The sequence below is a fragment of the Pezoporus flaviventris genome, unplaced genomic scaffold, assembly GCF_033815535.1.
Source record: "Pezoporus flaviventris isolate CSIRO_AGI_PZ_B2104156 unplaced genomic scaffold, CSIRO_AGI_Pfla_v1 ptg000002l, whole genome shotgun sequence".
Classification (NCBI taxonomy): Eukaryota; Metazoa; Chordata; class Aves; order Psittaciformes; family Psittacidae; genus Pezoporus; species Pezoporus flaviventris.
The window spans coordinates 69,896,819-69,915,449 of NW_026892550.1; the positions used below are offsets into that span (position 1 = coordinate 69,896,819).

The 18,631-nt window shown below is 53.5% G+C and overlaps 1 protein-coding gene across 1 annotated transcript in view; it reads right to left on the minus strand.

Moving 5' to 3' along the window:
- Positions 1–724: 724 nt before the first annotated feature.
- The window catches only part of LOC133274864 (adenylate cyclase type 10-like), a 28,276-nt gene continuing 10,369 nt past the window's right edge, over positions 725–18,631 (minus strand). Inside the window, exons 5-27 of the mRNA XM_061464389.1 lie at positions 17,482–17,520; positions 16,785–16,928; positions 15,154–15,359; positions 14,632–14,725; positions 14,232–14,317; positions 13,483–13,671; positions 13,248–13,369; positions 12,537–12,613; positions 12,060–12,249; positions 11,099–11,151; positions 9,669–9,822; positions 8,786–8,978; positions 8,167–8,253; positions 7,460–7,740; positions 6,675–6,811; positions 6,014–6,139; positions 4,233–4,487; positions 3,269–3,607; positions 2,970–3,036; positions 2,322–2,493; positions 1,835–1,942; positions 1,498–1,676; positions 725–926 (exon numbers count right to left, since the gene is read on the minus strand). Coding sequence (XP_061320373.1) covers positions 725–926; positions 1,498–1,676; positions 1,835–1,942; positions 2,322–2,493; positions 2,970–3,036; positions 3,269–3,607; positions 4,233–4,487; positions 6,014–6,139; positions 6,675–6,811; positions 7,460–7,740; positions 8,167–8,253; positions 8,786–8,978; positions 9,669–9,822; positions 11,099–11,151; positions 12,060–12,249; positions 12,537–12,613; positions 13,248–13,369; positions 13,483–13,671; positions 14,232–14,317; positions 14,632–14,725; positions 15,154–15,359; positions 16,785–16,928; positions 17,482–17,520 — 3,500 coding nt within the window. The remainder of the gene's footprint in view (positions 927–1,497; positions 1,677–1,834; positions 1,943–2,321; positions 2,494–2,969; positions 3,037–3,268; positions 3,608–4,232; positions 4,488–6,013; positions 6,140–6,674; positions 6,812–7,459; positions 7,741–8,166; positions 8,254–8,785; positions 8,979–9,668; positions 9,823–11,098; positions 11,152–12,059; positions 12,250–12,536; positions 12,614–13,247; positions 13,370–13,482; positions 13,672–14,231; positions 14,318–14,631; positions 14,726–15,153; positions 15,360–16,784; positions 16,929–17,481; positions 17,521–18,631) is intronic.

Sequence of the window (18,631 nt, forward strand, 5' to 3'; positions counted from 1 at the left end):
AAACCCAACAAAAACCAACCAAGCCCAGCAAATACTCCCAAATAAATGCCTACTTCTCCTGCCCTTTCCCTTCTCTGTCCTGCTCCTTTTGATGCAGCCCAGGATATGGTTTGCTTTCTGGGCTGTGAGCGCACACTGAAGCCGGCTCAGGTTCAGTTTCTCATTGACCAAATGCTCAAAAGGAACATGACCAGCAGGTCAAAGGAGGGGATCCTGCCCCTCTACTCTGCTCTCATGAGACCTCACTTGGAGTATTGTGTGCAGTTCCATTGTCCTCAACATAAAAAGGACATGGAACTGTTGGAACAAGTCCAGAGGAGGGCCACGAGGATGATCAGGGGACTGGAGCACCTCCCGTATGAAGACAGGCTGAGAAAGTTGGGGCTGTTCAGCCTGGAGAAGAGAAGGCTGCGTGGAGACCTCATAGCAGCCTTCCAGTATCTGAACGGGGGCTATAGGGATGCTGGGGATGGACTCTTCATTAGGGACGCAACAAAAACCAACCAAGCCCAGCAAATACTCCCAAGTAACTGCCTGCTTCTCCTGTCCTTTCCCTTCTGTGTCCTGGGAGATATTTACAGATCCTGTAACAATAAAAGGATTTAATCTGAATGCGAAGGGACACATGAATATTTAATAATTTGTATGTATTGCTTCTTACGGTACTACAAATATTTGGAGAGTACCGTCTTTCTCCAAATGTAAGATAGATGGTGGTAATGAACTATATGATCATTTCCAAGCCAGCATCATAGCTCGTGCAGGCTGCTGACAGATACAAGTCCACTGCCCTGTCTGTGCTGGCCCTCATGCGCGCTGCCAGGCAGGACAGCCTCCATCCAGCAGAAGTGCCCTCCAGCCTGAAGAGGTGCTCCAGTAAGGAAAGACAGCGGCTCTGCCGCAGCAGCCAGGCGAGCTTCTTCTTCCTGCCAAGCAAGAGAAACTGCTAGGCCCAGAGGCTTTAGCTCTACAGGCTAGAGCCTATGAGCTGGGTCAGACAGGGCCAGGGGGCAAAACGGGTGCCAGACAAGACCGTTACACTTCCTTGGAGGAAATAGAGCTGATGGAGGGGGAGCTGCCAGAAGGGAAAGGGGCAAACAACAAGTACCACAGTGGGAAGCTGGCCGCTAGAGAGGATGTTGGCCTGACAGCACCAGGGGGGCCAAGCTCCTCTTACTGCTCCTTCTCCATGCCCTGGTCCTGCCTCCAGCCCCCCCACCCCTTTTCAGTACAGCTCTCTCTTCCCAGCCAGCACCAATCCACTGCCACAACTCGTGCCAGCAGACACATCCCTGGCTGCAAGCTGCTTTGATACCCTAAGGTATGCTTTGTTCCAAGGGCCTCAGAGGGAGGGAGGGAGAGAGGAACTTTATCGTTCCCTGTTCTACCCTCACATTGCTCTGTGTGGCCTCAAGCCTCGTCAGGTCTGTGCCCATATGCCTGTGACCAGGTAGGAAATAACTCTTTCTCCCCCGGGTTCTTGGTCGTGTTTCTTACTGGGCCTTCTGTGGAAGGGAAGATGCTCTTCTGGCAACATAAGCGGCACACTGCAATTTTTCAACCTGCGACCTGACAAAGTCTTCAGCGCGGTTCCGGGGAAATGGCCTTCCAAGCAGGCTCAAAGCCTTTCTGATCATTTTCTTTGCCAGCTCTGTGCGTCCCACACCATAGCAGACCTGCACAGGAAAAGGGAAACATCGCAATGTGGACTAGATGCCCAAGAGACTGCAGGGATCTGCCAGTGGCCAGAGAAGCCAGAGCTCTCCTGTCCACTGCATCTGGGGAAGGCATCCAGCTCCATCACTCAGGAGATCCCTCCAGACCGCGCCTTTACCTCCCCTTTGAGGCTGAAGAAGGTGGCATCTTCAAAGCGGGATATCACATTCGCTTTACTCTTTAGAGAGTTCCTCAGGATATCTGCTTCGCTCAGCTTCCTGAGGGCCTTTGTGAAAGCACACGGAGAGCAGGTGAGATTAGTGCAGAGCCCATGGCTACCCTTGTCCTCCCCCATTGCCTCTGGCATCTGTCTTCAGAGGGTCTGTTTCTTCCCCTGGTGATACCTGCACAAACAGTCATGTTTTTGACTGTGTGCCTCAGAGCACAGGCACCACTGATCGTTCAGGCCTCCTCCCTGCTAATGCCCCTCATGCTAAGGGCACAGCACCCAATGCCTCTTCCCACACAAGAGGCAAACCAAAGGAAGAAGTGAGGCTCAGAGCTCAACATCTTCCTTCCAAGGACCCACAAAGTCGTGTCCTAGTGCAACGCAAACTTGTCCTTCCCAGAGCCAGGCAGGACACACTGCAAGCAGGGCGACTCACCATGTAGTAGTTGGAGACATGCAGGTAGGCAGCTGCAGTCTCCAGAAGATAGTAAAAGGCTCTGGCAGCATTGCCCAGTGTTGTGTAGTGGTGAACCAATGGCACAAGCACTGACTCCACGATGCCTTTGCAGTCACATGAGAGCGCATTGTTGTCCTCTCTGTCAGTCGCACTACCCAGAGGACAGTGCCCAGGGGAAGAAGAGAGCAAAGAATACAAGGGTATCATCTAGAGTGGTCTTCCTTCCCAGAGACAACATCAAAAGCCCTTTGTGCAAAGCAGAGCAGGAAGCCACAGACAGGTACTAGTCATACAAGTCCTTTGGGAGGAGGGAGTAAGGAAGAAGCTAGGCTTTCTGTCACCTCCCACAGGCAAACCACCTGAGCCCTTGTGGTGGCTTTTTCCCTGTAGATTTTGCAGTACTACTCTGCAGGAACTGGAAAGCGAGGGCTTCTTTGACACTGAGCCGTGGGCGTCCTTAAGCACTCACTCATCTCCACAGCCATCTCCTCTCAGCTCCCACCCCACGGAAAGGCTCTTCGCTAAGCTAGAGTCACAGCTGACAGCCAAAAGCCAGCATTTTCTTTGTCTCCTCTGCACACCCTGAACTCACTCGCTTCAAAAAGAATCAGAACCTTGTCTGCTCACCCAAAATCCTCTTCCACAAAAGCTTGCTGCTGCTGCTGCTCCTGCTCCTCCTGAGTATCTGTAATACCTTGAAAGAAAACCAGGGACACCTCCCACATGTATCCTGGGATAAGAGTTGCTCTCCCTCTCCCAGTAGGCCTGCAAGGATCCTTGCAAGGTGCTAACACACTGAGGAAAGTCTGCAGTGGGTGTCCACTCCTGCTGGGCTCGTTCCTAGCAGATCTACTCCCACTCGACCCCCAGCACCAATCCCTGGGCTCCCGGAGGGCCCAAATTACAGAGCATGGTGCACAGCATACCTGCAGAGATGTAAAACCTCTCCTTCTTCAGCTGTTTTCCAGCCAGCACCAAGGCCTTCCAGGTGTGTGGGTCATCCCCATCATCAAAGTCCTTACAGCTCCCTTTGTCCTGGGTGCTGCTGACAGCGAAGCGGTGGAAGACAATAAAGTCCCCTTGGCCGCAGCTCTGGCATTTGTGTGCATACCGCTCCAGGAAGGCAGCACACTTGGAGTGCAGGGTGACCCGCTGTTTCTGGACCCACAGCTCGTAGGCAGCCTCCCGCAGCAGCGGCTTATGGAACATCAGCACACCAAATGGACACCCCACACTCTGCTTGCTTGGGGGGGAGGTCTCCACACCTGCAAGGCAAAGGGCCTTTGTATGAGCCCAAGCTGTGGCCAGATGGGGAGCCAGTCATGCCTCGGTGCACATCCTGAATAGCAACAGTGCTGCTGCACGCCAAGCCCTGCAGCATGGGGTGAAAGGGCTGATGCTAGCACAGCCTTGGGGATGCAGTTCTCAGCTGCACTGGTCCAGGCAGGAGCTGGGGATGTTGTTGCCAGCCAAAGCAAGCCCCAGCCAGCACTTTCTCCCCGCTCTTGGCATGGCAGCCACCAGCCTCCTGAGCAGGAACCCTGCATCACAGGGTAATCAAAGCCCAATAAAAGCTTGCTGAAGACCCTGGGCCATTCTGGAGGGCATCTTTTGTCTGGATGCTGCAGGTGGCTGGGAGAGGATGTCAGGGATTCCACTCGTCCCATGCCTGCGCTACGAGCAGCACTTGGATTCAGGGGAGCAGAGGCATTTGGGACAGCTGGTGGGAACTTCCCTCCAGTGCAAACCTAGTGTGCTTTCAGACTGACTTGTAACAGCTTTGACAAACCCATCCCCAACAGCCATGCCAGCCCTCACAGGAAGGGAATCACGCCACGCCCTTAGGAGCCCATCTGGGAGCTCCTTGTCCACCCCACTGCTACCACTTACCAATCTCTGCCTGCGGAGGGGTGGCTGGCTCCTTGCTAGGATCTTGGACGTCTTCTGGCTCCTCAGTGCTCTCCGTCCACTTGAGGATGTTGTCACTCACTAGACTGTCCAACAAGGTAGTCATCTTGTGCCTCATTCTAATCGGAAGAATGTATGACAGCAGCTGGGTAGTGAACACCGGCCCGATGATGGCTGCAAACTTCAAAACAGTCTGCTCCAGTGGGGTGATCTCGTCCAGCTGAGCCAGCACAATCTCTGTCAAGGAGAAGCCACACGTCTCAGTCCTACCTCTTCCCCACACTGAGGCTGGAGGCACTGCAAAGATTCGACGCATGAACAGGATAGGCTTTGGCCCTACACTGGCCACTTCTGGGCAATTGCAGCCCAGGACAGGTGTCTGCACAATGGCTCCGCTCCTACTGGATTTGCAGTTCACAGGGCCTGGGAAAAAGTGAGACACTCAACAGACACACTCCCCCACTGGGATAGGGCAGGATCCAGCAGGTACATGCGTCCCACAATGTGCCCTGCCAAACCTGGACTAGGTTTTTGCCAGCCCTGCAAGCAGGGAACAGACAACTTTCACCACCTCAGAGGTGAACTCAGAGCTCCCGAGAAAGGTTGTCTCAACTCAGCCAGACCTTACTCTTCTTTTCTTTGACTTTTCTTCTTGGGTTGCTTTGGGCAAAACAACTTAAGAGCAGGAATGTTTCTTCAAGGTTCATACAAATGGCTACTGACAGACAGGAGGGACATTCAACAGTCATTGACAGTTCCCCTGGCTACAGGTGAACTTCCATGAAAATCCACAGGAAAGTGGTTTATTTTCTTTAATTACGTGTGTCTTGGGTTCAGCAGTAGCAGTCATTTTTCTCCTTCTTAGTAGCTGGTGCACTGCTGTGTTTTTGACTTTAGCCTCGGAACAACGCTTGTAACACCGATGTTTTTAGTTGTTGCTAAGTAATGTTTAGTCTGACCAAGGATCTTCTGAGTCTCATGCTCTGCCAGGGAGGAGGGGAAGCCAGGAGGAAGCAGAGACAGGACAGCTGACCCAGACTAGCCAAAGAGGTATTCCATACCACAGCACATCATGCCCAGGATGTAAACTGGGGGCAGTTACCAGGAAGGGTTAGATCACTGCTTGGTCGGACTGGGTATCGGTTGGCAGGTGGTGAGCGGTTGTATTCTCTTCCCTTGTTATTTCCCTTATCATTATTATTATTGGTGGTAGCAGTAGTGGTTTGTGTTATACCTTAGTTACTGAACTGTTCTTATCTCAACCCATTGGAGTTACATTCTTTCCATTCTCCTCCCCATCCCTCCGGGAGGGGGGGTGGGGGGGTGGGGGGGAGTGACAGTGTGAGATGCGTGGCTGGGCTTAAACCACCACAACATGCCATGAAACCACTGTTAGCTGGGGAACTCAAAAAGAAAGTAGCAAGATAGAAGCTGTGTTCAAAGGTGAGTCAGAGGCAAGTCAAATTTTTGTCCCAGTAGAAGATTTGCTTCTGTGAGAAAAGGGAGTCATTTTAGTGTTGCATCAACAACTTTTCCTCTTCTACCTGCTGCTGGAAAGCAACCAGCAGGCTCAAGCTGCTCCACACACAGGAAGGAAAAATGGTTGCCCACAATGCCAGGACTGTTGCTGGTTGGAGCAGAGCCACCTTTTCCAAGGACAGCCCCAAAGCTGAGAGGGTGACTCTGCAGCACAGTGATGCCCAGCCTCCCTCCAGCCCCTGCGGCACAGCCAAGAGCCAGCAGAGTGGCTCTCTGCCCCTCACCTTTCAAGTTACTGGGCAGCATGGTGCTGTCCAGGTTCACGCCTGGCCTTACAATGCAGATCATGGCCGCAGCCCCTGCTCTGGACCTTGAGCTTGCTGTGAGGGATGACTCCAAGACTGCAAAAGCTAGGTGGAGCAAGAGAGAAGGAATGAGGCAATTTGCAAAGTGACCTGCAGCCTGAAAATGTTTCCAAGTTCACCTGAAATAGTCCAAGGCCCCTTCACACCACACAGTACAGGTGCACTGACCTGCGGGTGCTGAACATGCTCTCTAAGCAGAGCAAAATAGTTTTCACTGGAAGTTTCCCGCTCCTGGCCCTCACCTCAAGCTGGAGTTTGTTCTCAGTTAAGCTAGCATTTGGCCAACATAAGTTCTGTGCTCATGAGAACGTCTCACGACCACAACCTACGTGGTCCAGAACCATTTCCCCTGAGGTTTAGCCCCAAGAACTGAGGCCCCTCCAAGCCACAACTTGTGAGCCACTGCTTTGGCTGTCCTGACAACAAGGCACACAGAAGCCCGTGCCTCTGCCAGGCCAAGTTCTGCATGATCTGCTGCAAGATCTTACTCTGCCCCTAATCCATGGGGCAATGAAGGGGCAAGTTTGTGCTGTAGGGAATGCAACACAGCAACTCATTAGTCAGTGGCAAAGGTTCTTACTGTTCAGGTTCTCCCAGCTGTCCTCTGCTTTTTCACCCCACTTCTTGGTGCGGAACAAGAGCATGTCGTTGCAACGAAGGAAGTGCACCAGCTCCTCCAAGTAATACGGGATCCCCAAGCTTCTTTGGACCAGGAACCTGGGCAGGAACAGATCCAGCAGTGATCAGCACAAGAGAAGTAGAATCATAGAATGGGTTGGTTTGGAAAGGACCTTAGGATCATCTAGTTCCAACCCCCTCCCATGGGCAAGGACACCTCACACTAGACCATGTCGCCCAAGGCTCTGTCCAACCCGACCTTGAACCCTCCCAGGGGTGGAGCATTCACTACATCTTTGGACAACATGTTCCAGTGACTCGCCACCCTAAAAGGAAAAACAGTTGAGGTGGGTAGCAAGCCACTCAGGCATAGCTGGGGAGCCAGCATCTTTGTCACAGCTACACCTCACTTCTGAAAGGGAGGTCCTCCTGCTGGCATGTGGTTTTTGGCCCCCCTGAACCTCCAGCCTTTGCTGAAGTCCCTGGGGAAAGACTTGCAGACAGTGCCCAAAGCACAGAGCAGCAAGCCCTGCCTTTCCTCTCCTCAGGAGCTTAGGTGCTCTCTGGCAGCAGGGCAGACCTCTGCCCCAGGGAATCTGCCACACAGCCTGGCCACTTAGACCAAGCCCTTTTCACACCCCAGATATGCTTGGCCTTGGGGGTCTTCCTCCCTTCCTCCTTGTGAAACAGCAAAGGGTTGGCAGCTCCTATGCTTCGTGTCCAGGGAGCTCCCCTGCTCCAACTTACCTCACTAAAGCCCTAGGGATGCTGACCACTCCAAGGTCCTGGCAGAGCTTCTGCACCACAGCTGAAGGTTTCAGCTTCTCTAGTTGAAAGCAGATGATTTTATGGGACATCAGGTTGTTTGCTGTGGCTTTGTGAAAGCTCTCGGTTCTTGCAAAGCCGGGACATAAGCTCATGACCATGAAGACAGAGATGTTCCAGAGCAGAGGTGCCATGATACTCCAGGAGGCGGGGTCAATGAAATGGGCATTGTCGATGACAAATATGGCATTTCTGTCAATGGTCTGGAAAAAAAAGAGTTGTTCTGAGGGGAATCCAGTGGATTCTCAAGTGTCTTACAGGGAAGGAGATTTTGCCTCTGTCTCTTGAGAGGATGCTCTCAAGTCTCACCCCAACCAACTCCGTGCTTGGAAGCTTCCCAATGCCTAATTTCTTTGAGATTTTCAGGTCATGCTTAACATCACCTGCCCTGCAGAAGGAGGGAGCTTGGGCAAGGGAACGCAGAATTCTCTCTCCTCCAGGGAACGCTTTAAGGGAGGAAAGTTACTAGTATGCTTGTCGGGCTATGGAGAGAACATGGGGGGTTTCTCAGGCCCTAGAGGGCAAGGACCAGGTCCTCCCACCCACTCACACTGCTGTGGCGCAGAGCCCAGAGCCAGCAGGGTTGTTTTCCTCCTCTGACCCAGAAGGAGAAAAGGAGAAATGCTCACCTTCTCTAGCACTTTTGCCCAGGTTGAATGCAATTCCTCTTTCCTTTGCATTTCATGCATTTGGCGAACCTTGTCTGAAATGGGAAACTAGACAGAAAAGCAAAGTCAGGGAGAAACATGTCTCCAGGGCTCGCTACACCTACCCACCAAGCAAGATGGCAGAGCAAACCCTCCCTGCTCTGCCTCAGCACCTTCCCTCTCCCCAGCACGGGTGCAAGAGGCCACAGTGGGACTTCAACTAGAGCCTAAAGCAGAGGCTCAGGCAGAGCTGCATCTTGGCGGTGGGCTGAAGAGCTGGTTCTCTGACTGTGGGATCTTGGGCTGGCTGGAGCAGACCACTCACACAGCAATGACCTCAGCACAAGGTCAGACCCAGCCTCATTCCAGTGCTGCTTCCAGAATGCCGAACAAGGCACCAGGCACTGCCAGATGCAGCGCGGGACATTAAGTCACCACATACAGGCAGCCCCTGGGGCCAGGAATGGAAAACATGTGCTGTGACCCCCTGCAATCCCTCCCCCTGAGCTAAGGCACTCCAGCAGCCTTAGAAGACTGCTGAAGAACCAGAAGGGCTCAGGAGAAAGCCTTCTCCAGGGTCAGAGAGGCCTCTCGCTCTCACCTTGACAAGGAAGATGTCATTGAGGAGGCAGTAGTTGCTCTCTTCGATTATCCCGTTGAGATTTGTCCGTAGCACGTGCTCCCTGGCACTGCACGATTCACACTCATGGAGGCCCATCACCCTGGCCATCAGAATACGCATGGCAGAGAAGGACTGCCTCACGTTGACCTCTAGCAGTTCCATGCCAAATACCCTGCCATGCAAAAGCAAAAGGCACTGAGATCCCCAACGGCCCAAGTCTTCTAAGACAAAAGAGCTGGAGTTGCCTTTAGGGGGAACTCTTCAGCCTCCCACTTCAAAGTGGTACCGGGAGTTTCACTCCTTGTAAGAGAAAGGGCACAGAGAGGCAGTTGCTGCCAAGCCACTGGGAGAGCTAGGTCCAGACCCCTTCTGGTTTCTGCAGCGCTGGTCCATGTCTCCCTACCTCCCTACTGCAGAGGGACTTGCAGAGCTAAGAGGTGATCATGGAGCAAGTGGAGTTTGCCTTTGGGCTCCAGACCTTAGCAGTCTGCCTCTCAGCCACAGAGAGGCTTTTCTGGCCCAGTATTCCTTCTGGGAAACAGTCAGGGGGCAAGCAGGGCTTCTGAGACAGGCCACCCTGCTATATGTTGCATCTGGAATCCAATGCAAAGCACCGAGTTTGGGCTTTTTCCTTCTATTTGTGAAGGAGGAAACACCACAGGTCAAGAAGCACCTCCAACACCCCAAAGAGACAGGGGTAGGAGCAGAGCACGCAGGAGATAACTATGGAATGCCTCCATGAGGCTTTTTGAGGAGGCTTCAGTCCAAGGCCAAGGCACACTGGCCAAGGGGCTGGAGCGTTCCATGGCTCTCAGGGATGGAAAGAAGCAGTGTCCCAAAACTACAGGACAAAACCCTGTACCTGCAGCCAGCAGACTGGCCTAACTGGGACAGGTGATTAAGTAATTGGCTCTTCCCAGCGCCCCTTGCGCCCTCAAATGCCAGTATGTGTCTTTGTCCAAAACGGTTAGAGGCTTCCAAGCAGTTGACAAAGAGGTCAATCTCCTTCTTCCGACCTGTGAAGACAAACAAGAAAATGAGCTGCTGGGGCATGCTAGAAAGCAAAGAGCCGTCCCTTTGGCTGGTACCCTCCACCACAGCTTCCCTCCCACTACCACATCTGGCAGCCTACGATACCCCTGCTGCCTTCCAACCCTCTTGTCCCAGCTTTTGCACCTCTGCCTTCCTCAGAGTGGTAGCGGATGCCCTGTCCCACAGAGATTCAGACAGCCCCGTGCAAATCCCCCCTCAGGGATCCAGTACAAGGCTGGAAGGGATGATCTGAGTTGCTTCAGGCAGCTGTGTCCCAAACAGACTTAGAACATCTTCTCCTGGCTGTACGACTGGCCACAGAGCACATCAGTGTTGATACACAACCGTGTTTTAGTTCTTGCTGAAGAGGGCTTGCACAGCATCAAGGCATTTTCTATTTCTCATGCCACCCTGCCAGCAAAAGCAGGCTGGGGGTGCACAAGAAGTTGGGATGGGGCACAGCTGCAACAGCAGACCCCAGCTGGCTTATTTCATTGCATATGATGCTGTGCTTCGCAAGAAAAGCTGGGGAAAAGGAGGAGGAAGGGGGCACATTACGAGTTCCTGTGTTTGTCTTCCCAAGTCCTTGATACACATGTTGAAGCTCTGCTTTCCTGGGAATGGCTGGACACCTGCCTGCCACCAGGAGGCAGTGAAAGAATGCCTGATTTTGCCTGTCATGGATGCACAGCAGCTGCTTTACCTATTAAGCTGTCCGTATCCAGTGTGCTCACTTTTACCCTTCCAATTCTCTTCCCCATCCCACTGTGGGGAGTGAGCAGCCGTGTGGGGCTGAGTTCCCTACCGGGGTTAACCCATGACAGGGCCCAAAACATCCAGCAAGACACTGAGTGATTAAAGGCGTCCGTGATGCTTGACTTTTCCATGTTTACAAGCAGATGCTGCCAAGAAAGCACCTCTGAGGAGTACAAGGGGGAGAACCAACCACCAAAACTCCCCATCAGTCTAGCAGAAGGAAATCTCTTTCCTGATCCCAAGGATGTGGGACTGGTTTAGCCCCCAGGGTGTGAGCAGCTTGAAACAAACCTTCCTATCAGGTCTGGAGCCTGCCTGGGATCACCGAGCGCCTCACCCTGCTTCCCACCCCAAAGATATCAACTAAGTAGGCACTGAGAGAGCCAGCACTTCCTCAGGGCCTCTGCAGGCAACATTATCCCCAGCAAAACCTTTTCCGTTCCCAATACATGTTACTGAGGGGAAGAAACTGGGGTTCAGAAGAGCAAGGCATTCTCCACATACCCAGCAAGGAGGCGTTCTCTGGCATCTTCATGGCAAGAGCCATGCCAAATATGCTAGGAGCAGGGGAAAAAGAAAGTACAAGTCAGTTAGCTGGTTAGAAGCCAAGGGACATCAAGAAGCAGCCTGGCATGGAGGGGCTGGATGTGCTCCTCAGGGTACCTGTTTTTCTTTCGAGCAGCATGTTATCCCCTGCATGCTCCCCCCCACCAAAGTTCAAGCTGGCATGCTGAGAGAGCTTTAAGCATTAAGAAACCCAACAGCCACACCAGGACAAGAGAATATATTGAGAGTCCGTCAACAGAGGCCAGACCCAGAGACATGTGAAAGAAGCAAGAGTGAGCTGCTGGTTAGCAGATATCTTTACTGCGTTGGCCAGGAAAAACCGAGAGTCTTGGAAACAAGGACCCAATGGGCTGGGATTCCAAGCACCTGGCACCTCTGGCTTAAGTCTTCCTGTATTTTCAGAGACTAACATTCAAACCATCATCCAAAAAGAAGGTCAAATCCTGGCCCAGAGGAAGAGCCCAGGTTTGAGGAGGAAGACATGATGAAGAATGTCCTGAGGGTCCACCTTTATCCATGGGAACCAGACTGGCCCAAAGCTTCCCACTCAAGAGCAGCTAGGACAAAACCTTCTTGGGTCAGCATTACCAGGGCATGTGGTAGAGCGAGCACAGCACGGAAAGCACAGTTTGAAAGCCATTTGGACAGAGCCTGAAAGCCAGGTTGTGTCTACCAAAACAAAACCTTCCCCATTCCTGTGGTTTCACTCCCACTCTCCCAGCAAGAGGAAACAGCAGGGAAGAGAGGTAAAAAGCCTCCTACACCAGGGCTTCTGACCGTCTCATCCACAGTGAATGGAGAGCGGCTTCTGCTCTCTCTGCAGAACTCCTCTATGCTGGCCAAGCTGGACCCTTGATGCCACCATCCCCTCATCCAGACTTCTCAAGAGGACACTCACCTGTTGGTGGTGATCCCCACATATTGATAGACAGTGACAGGATGTTTGAAGCCTTTCATCTTTCTCTCCGGCAGCTCCTTGAAGTAGCAAGAGGGCAGCCCAGAGCTGGCACAGGTTGTGGTATCACAGGTCACCAGCCCAGAGTAGCTCATCATCATCCGGGCTGCCAAGTTCACCTTCTGGCCAATGACTGCCAGAGAGATGAAGAAAGAGCACACAGTGATGTACCTGTGCCACCAGCTCCACAGTGCCCTTCCAGACCAACGGCTGCCCTACATCCGACACCCGCAGCCCCACAGTGGGTTAAGCAGATCCCAGGGGAACAACCAGCTGTGGAGCCCAGTGTCCCACCCCAGCCCAGGACTGGTGCTGCCTGGGCCATTCCTGGCTGGTTGTTGGACAGGCACTCTCCCCAGCCTGTCTTCCTCTTCCCAACAGCTCACGCCAGTTTCCCACACCGCACACACGTGCTTGTACCTGTGTACTCGTGCCTCAGAGGGTGGCCAATGAGGCCACAGAACGCCATCCCACTGGTAACAGACACAGACACTGTCCTGGCACACAGGGAAACAACACGGCTTCAGAAGCGCTCCAGGTGCAGTCCTGCCCACCCAGCTTCATCTCTTCCCGCATCTCCCCTCAGCACTAGCCTGGGCCACTGGCCATCCTGCCCTGCCAGCCTGGGGTTCGGGGTACAGAGAGCTCAGGGCTGTAAAGGACCCAGGCGGCAAGGACAAGGAACAGGGCTTAGAGCACAGGCAGGAACTTTTGGGCACTTCTCCTGAGACCCCCTTCCCTGAGCTGTGACCTGTGACCAGTGGGAAAAGAGGGAGGGAAGAAGGTGCCACAGCGTCACTGCCTGTGATGACAGCAATGTAAGATCAGGTGTCTAGGCCCCATCACTGTTCACAGGCCAGTCACCCAGAAGGTGCTGCTTCTGGCACCAAGGAGCCTCTCGCCTTCACTAGGGCTCATTCCAGCATGGTGGCTAGCAGGGTGTGCTTGGAGACACTCTGCCTGGCTGCCCAGGGATAAGCCCAGGGGTTGCCTGCCACCTCTCAGGGCACTGTTTCCTTCCTGCCAAGGAAGGGAGGACAGGGGAGGGTAAGCTAGACGCAACACTCTTTCTTCCTCTGCTTTACGCTGGCCCAGGCAGCATGCGCTCCCTCAGCCCCACCAGACACTCACCCTGTTTTTGCAATGATCTTGGAGCACGAGTTGAAGATCTGAAAAGCACTCTGCAAGGCATGAATGCTCTCATGGGCCAGCTTTACTCCAGGGAGTCCGAACACACAAAGGAATGTACAGCCCTGCCAAGGACAGATGCAGCACATCTTGCCACAATGCCTAAGAAGGAACCTTCCCCTCTTGCTCAGTATCCACCCTCTTGGGTTGGGGGGAGATGATTCCACCTCACACTCACTTTGTCAAACAGGAAGACTTTGTTCACTTCACCCTTGTGAGGACAGACGATTTCCTGCATCAGGCTGCTGACTTCACTGAGGACACTGCGGAAAGATACTATGTCCTTTGTATCAAAATTCAGGTGGAGGAAGAGGATGGTGACTGGCCGTAGCTCACAGAGGAAGTCCTGCGGCACTCTGTCTTCAAGCTGGAAGACAAGAGCATGACGGCTTCACAAGCCTGCTCTCCCAGGGGCTGCCCACGCCAGGTACAAAGGGAGAGCTGGTGTCCTGGCAATAGCAGGTACTAGTAGGGGAAGAGAAGATCCTCCTCTCGGTTTAAATGGTCGGCAGGCTGCCCAGCTTGCAGCAGTCAGATACCAAATCAGAACACAAATGACAAAGGCGAGAAGGGCGCTCCGGTAACACCCCATCTTGGGACAGTTACGGACATGAGTGGTGACACTGAGCGATGCTCATGGGGCTTCAGTGGATTCTCCCCTCTATCCTGCCATCACGTCCACAGAACATGAAGAGCCATACCCACAGAAAAGACAAGAGATGCAAATGTCTGCCCCACCACCCATCTCTCTGAGGACAACTCATCCAGTGGTGCAGCACCTGTGCCCCTTGGCCCAATTTGCCCACATTGTCATCTCGGGATGCATTTTCTTTGTTTGGCTTGCTCTCATGGAAACTCCCTCTCTGAATGCACCACTTCTTCTGCCCTGCAAAAAAAGCAGCCCCAGCAGCAACGGCCCAGGCGTACCTTCCTGAGAACAGCTTTTGGGATGTAACTAAGTATGTCTCCCACATCAGTATCAGGGTTCAAGAAAAGAGCAGGCCTGACAGCATCTGCGGAGAGGAAACACACATGGTTGCTGTGGGAAGATGGGACTACGAGCTGTTGGAAAGCAGGGGCTAGCACTGGCAACAGGGGAGAGACTCCTGCGTTTGCTTGTGTTGCCACCTGCAGGTGCTTAGGGCAGAGCTGTCCCCTGGAAGGAGATGGCAGCAGCAGCAACTGCCCCAGCTGATGCACAAGAGGGCCAAAAGCATGACTGCTAACTGAGAGGGGAAGAGGGGAGCGGTAGTTCATCCCTGACCCCTGCAGCAGCCAGGCCCCACGTTTCCAAGCAAAACCAAAACAAGGTGAATCTGGCACTCACATTCGTTTTCCGTGAAGCAGCACTTCTCCTTCTGTGGAAGCTTGTCTAAAACATTTTGGCATTCCGACAGAGACATCTGGTTCATGCCCGTAACCTGAAGGTACACAGAAGGAAAGCACTTGACACTGGCTTCTCCAGGAGTCCCAGGGGACAGATCCTGCCCTCCACTGTCACTGTCCAGAAAAGGGGAGAAGAAGCCTATCTGGCTGGACAGGACAGCAGTGCTTCCTCAGAAACCCTGGAGCTGAGCAGACGTCTTCCAAGCATCCCCCAGCTGTCAACAGCTCCGTGACCCACGGAGGACACTGCTGGTGGGGCCAAAACTCTTCCAGTGCCTCCTGACCCCTCAAACCAAGCAAGCCCAGCCCAGAGTTACTCCTAACATAAAAGGACAAGAGCATCAGCTGCTCTCCCCTTTCAGAGCTACAACTCTCTCCACATTCAGCTCTTCAGCTTTCTGAGGCCTCCCTCCTTCAGGTCCAGGTCCTCAGAATGGCTCTAGATGCTGTCCCATCCACCTACCTTCACAGCTGTTTTGCCCGCAATATGGCTGGTTCTGAGCCTGTGCTTCTCACATAGCTCCCAGCAGGAGGCTGAGAGGACAATTTCACCTGCTTCCGCAAGCTTTTCGGCCTCACAGACATCCTCCAGGGCCTTGCCAATGACACAGAAGTACTGCTGCCTCTCGTCTCCAAACCTCAGGTGGTGCATATTCCCTGCAGAGATCCCTGGGAGAGAGAGAGGGAGAAGCAGAGCTCTACAGCCTCCAGCATTTCAGCTGTTCAGAAGCCAATCTGAACCCCAGTGGGGAGATGGTCATTATGGAGGGGGAGGGCATCCTCCATCCTTCTCGAGGGGCTACTGACACAGGACCCTTAAATGGGTGTTAAGAAATAGACAAACCAAGTGGACAGTGACACTGTGTTGAGAGTGCTGGCTGTCTTAACCTGCCCCAGAAACCCAGCAAACCAAGCCCCTGATCACCGCCCACCCCCTTTACATGCAGGCGGGTTGTAGCTGTCTGCTCAAGAAAAACTGCAGCCTGCAAAACCCTTCTCACAGCCTTAAGCAATGCAGCTCTCCTTTGCTCTTTGTGAAAGGCAGGGGAGAATCCAACACGGAAAAGGATGCAAAGCTGCCTCCACCTGAAAAATGAAGGGATAAGTTCCTCCTGCAGGCATCTGGCCGACAGCAGATGCTCAAAGACCCCAGTATTCAACCTGACACCTGCTCTTCCTTTGAGCTTCACAGAATCATAAAACCATAGAACAGTGAGGGCTGGAAAGGACCTTAAGATCACCTAGATCTGACCCCACTGCCATCTCGCACTAGACCATGTCACCCAAAAGGCCGCCAAATTGGTCAGGCAGGATTTCCCCTTAGTGAAGCCATGCTGGCTGTCACCAAGCACCTTGTTGTTTTTCATGTGCCTTAGCATGCCTTCCAGGAGAATCTGCTCCAAGATTTTGCCAGGCACAGAGGTGAGACTGACTGGTCTGTAGTTCCCTGGGTCATCCATTTTCCCCTTCTTGAAAATGGGGGTTATATTTCCCTTTTTCCAGTCGTCAGGGACTTGACATGACTGCCATGATTTTTCAAATATGATGGACAGTTGCAACTTCATTCACCAGCTCCTTCAGGAACCGCAGACGGACTGCATCAGTTCCCATGGGTTTGTGCACATTCAGGTTCTTAGGATGATCTTGAACCAGATGCCCTCCTACAGTGGGCCGAAGGTCTTCATTCTCACAGTCCCTGCATCTGCCTTCCAGGACTTGGGTGGTGTGCTCAGAGCATTTGCCAGTGACGGCTGAGGCAAAGAAGTCATTAAGAACCTCAGCCTTCTCCAAATCCAGGGTAGCCAGTTCTCCTGATAGCTTCTGGAGAGGGCCCATGTTGCCCTAGTCTGTCTTTTTATTTGCTACATACCTATAGAAGCTCTTCCTGTTATCTTTCAGATCCCTTGCCAGGTTTAATTCTAACTGTGAACGCACACAAACCCAGTGGTCTGGTGTCCAACTACAGGTGGCCCCTTGAATGCTTGCAGGAGATGCTTTCCTTTGGCGCTAGCCCCAGACGGGGATCCCCGCATTCCCTGCCAGTGTGAAGCACAGGAGAGTGCCACAGATCTGCACCTGGCACAGCACTTGTACCTATCTTAAGTCGGAATTTCTGACCCACGAGCATGTCATGCCTCCGGTACTTCTTCTGGATCTGCCAGCTACAGTGCACCACAAGGCTGATGGTCTTGGCCATCTCACTGGGTCTTGCTCTCCACAGCAGCAGCACAGCATCCCCTGGGGAAAGCAAGGGAACGTCAAGGCTCTGCTGAGACCTGACTCTCCCTGACCTACGCTCCATGGCAGGGACAGCAGAAACCAGATGACGTGCTGAAAAAGATGGACTTGTGGGAGGCCATAGGCCTCTGGAGGACCTCTGGACTCGCTGGGACTCCTCCTCCTCTTGCGGCCTGGCAGCCTGAGCTGTGCTGTCACCAGCCCGTCCCTCCATTCCCCCGTCCCCCCGTCCCTCACCAGCACTCCAATAAATGCCTTCGGCTTCACCTTCTAGTAGGTCTCCTCCTCTCAGTGCTGCCTCTGCCCTCACCCCCAGCACAGAGCCCTGCAAGCTGAGGCAGAGGGAGGGGAGCCACCACCCTTGCCGAAGCCAAACTGCAGGCCCAGGGTGGGAAGAGAAGCCTGGAGAAAGGGCGCTGCAAAGGCGTATGAGAGTGGCCAGGAAGATGGCTCAAGGTGCTGCACAGAGCCTCTGAAGGAGGACAGCAGAGCTGCCACAGCAGTCCCGTGCTGCAGATTAATACCCATGGGCATCATCATCCTAAGTACGTACCAGCAAACTTCAAGATGTCACCTCCAAGAGTCAGCATGTCTGGAGACAGAGGGAAGGAAAGGAAGAGTCATGTGGACACCTTCTTCCATAATCCACAAAGGAAGCCCCCGTGCTCAGAGCGGAGCACCCAGGCGATGGTGCACTATCCGGCACAGCTTAGGAAAAGCACCACCCTGGCCTGCCTCCCAGGCTCCCAGGGGCTGCAGCCCTGGTACCTGCACAGAAGGCACAGAGGCATGGCCTCAAGCTGCCACCTAATTTTCAGAATGGTGGAGGCTGGAAGGAACCTCTGGGGTCCATCTGGTCCAACCCTGCTCTCAAGCGGGGCAGAGCCAGCTGCCCAGGACGCTGGCTAGATGGCTTTGGAAGAGCCAAAAGAGGAAGATTTCTCAAGCTCCCTGGCAATCAGTCAGTCACCCCTCACAGCCAAAAAGTGTTTCCCAACTTACAGAGGGAAACTGCTGTGCTTCAGTGCGTGCCCATGGCATGGCCTCTGGTCCTGACAATGAGCACCACTGGAAAGAGCCTAGCTCTGTCTAATCTGCTCCCTCCCTTGAAGTTTTAGACACATTACTGTAAGATCCCCTGAAGCCTTCTCTTCCCTAGGCTAAACAGGCCCAGTTCCCCCAGCCTTTCCTTGTAGGAGAGATGCTCTAGACCCTTCATCCTCTTCGAGGCCTCTTCTGCTTTTCTTTACAAATGCTGCCAAAGGGGTGTCCAGAATGTGCTCATAATCAGCTCAGAAGGGTCAAGACATCCCCTGAGAAAATGGGCTTGGAAGGGTCTCTGTCTCTCCCTGTCTTTCCCACACAACGCCAGTGCCAGCATGTCCAGGTCACTTGTGCGCTGGCACTTGCTTGGTGCTCTCAGCCTGCTCTGGGCCCCCAGGCACCATGGAGCTGGGTGTTCCCATCAGAAGCACAGAGGTGGCTGCTGAGAAAGTGGGTGCCTCCTTGGCCACAGTGGGGAGCAGAAAGGACCTGCACTTGTCCTGACTTGCCAGGAGAGCCTGGCTGTTCTCACTGTTCCTCCAGGCCACAGAAAGTCCCAGCCCTTCCAAGGAAGCAGGACTAGGTTGCCCAGGATACCAGCCTCCTCATTCCATGAGCAGCCCTATGGCCTGCCGCCAGGCAGTCCTGCAGCATGGCTC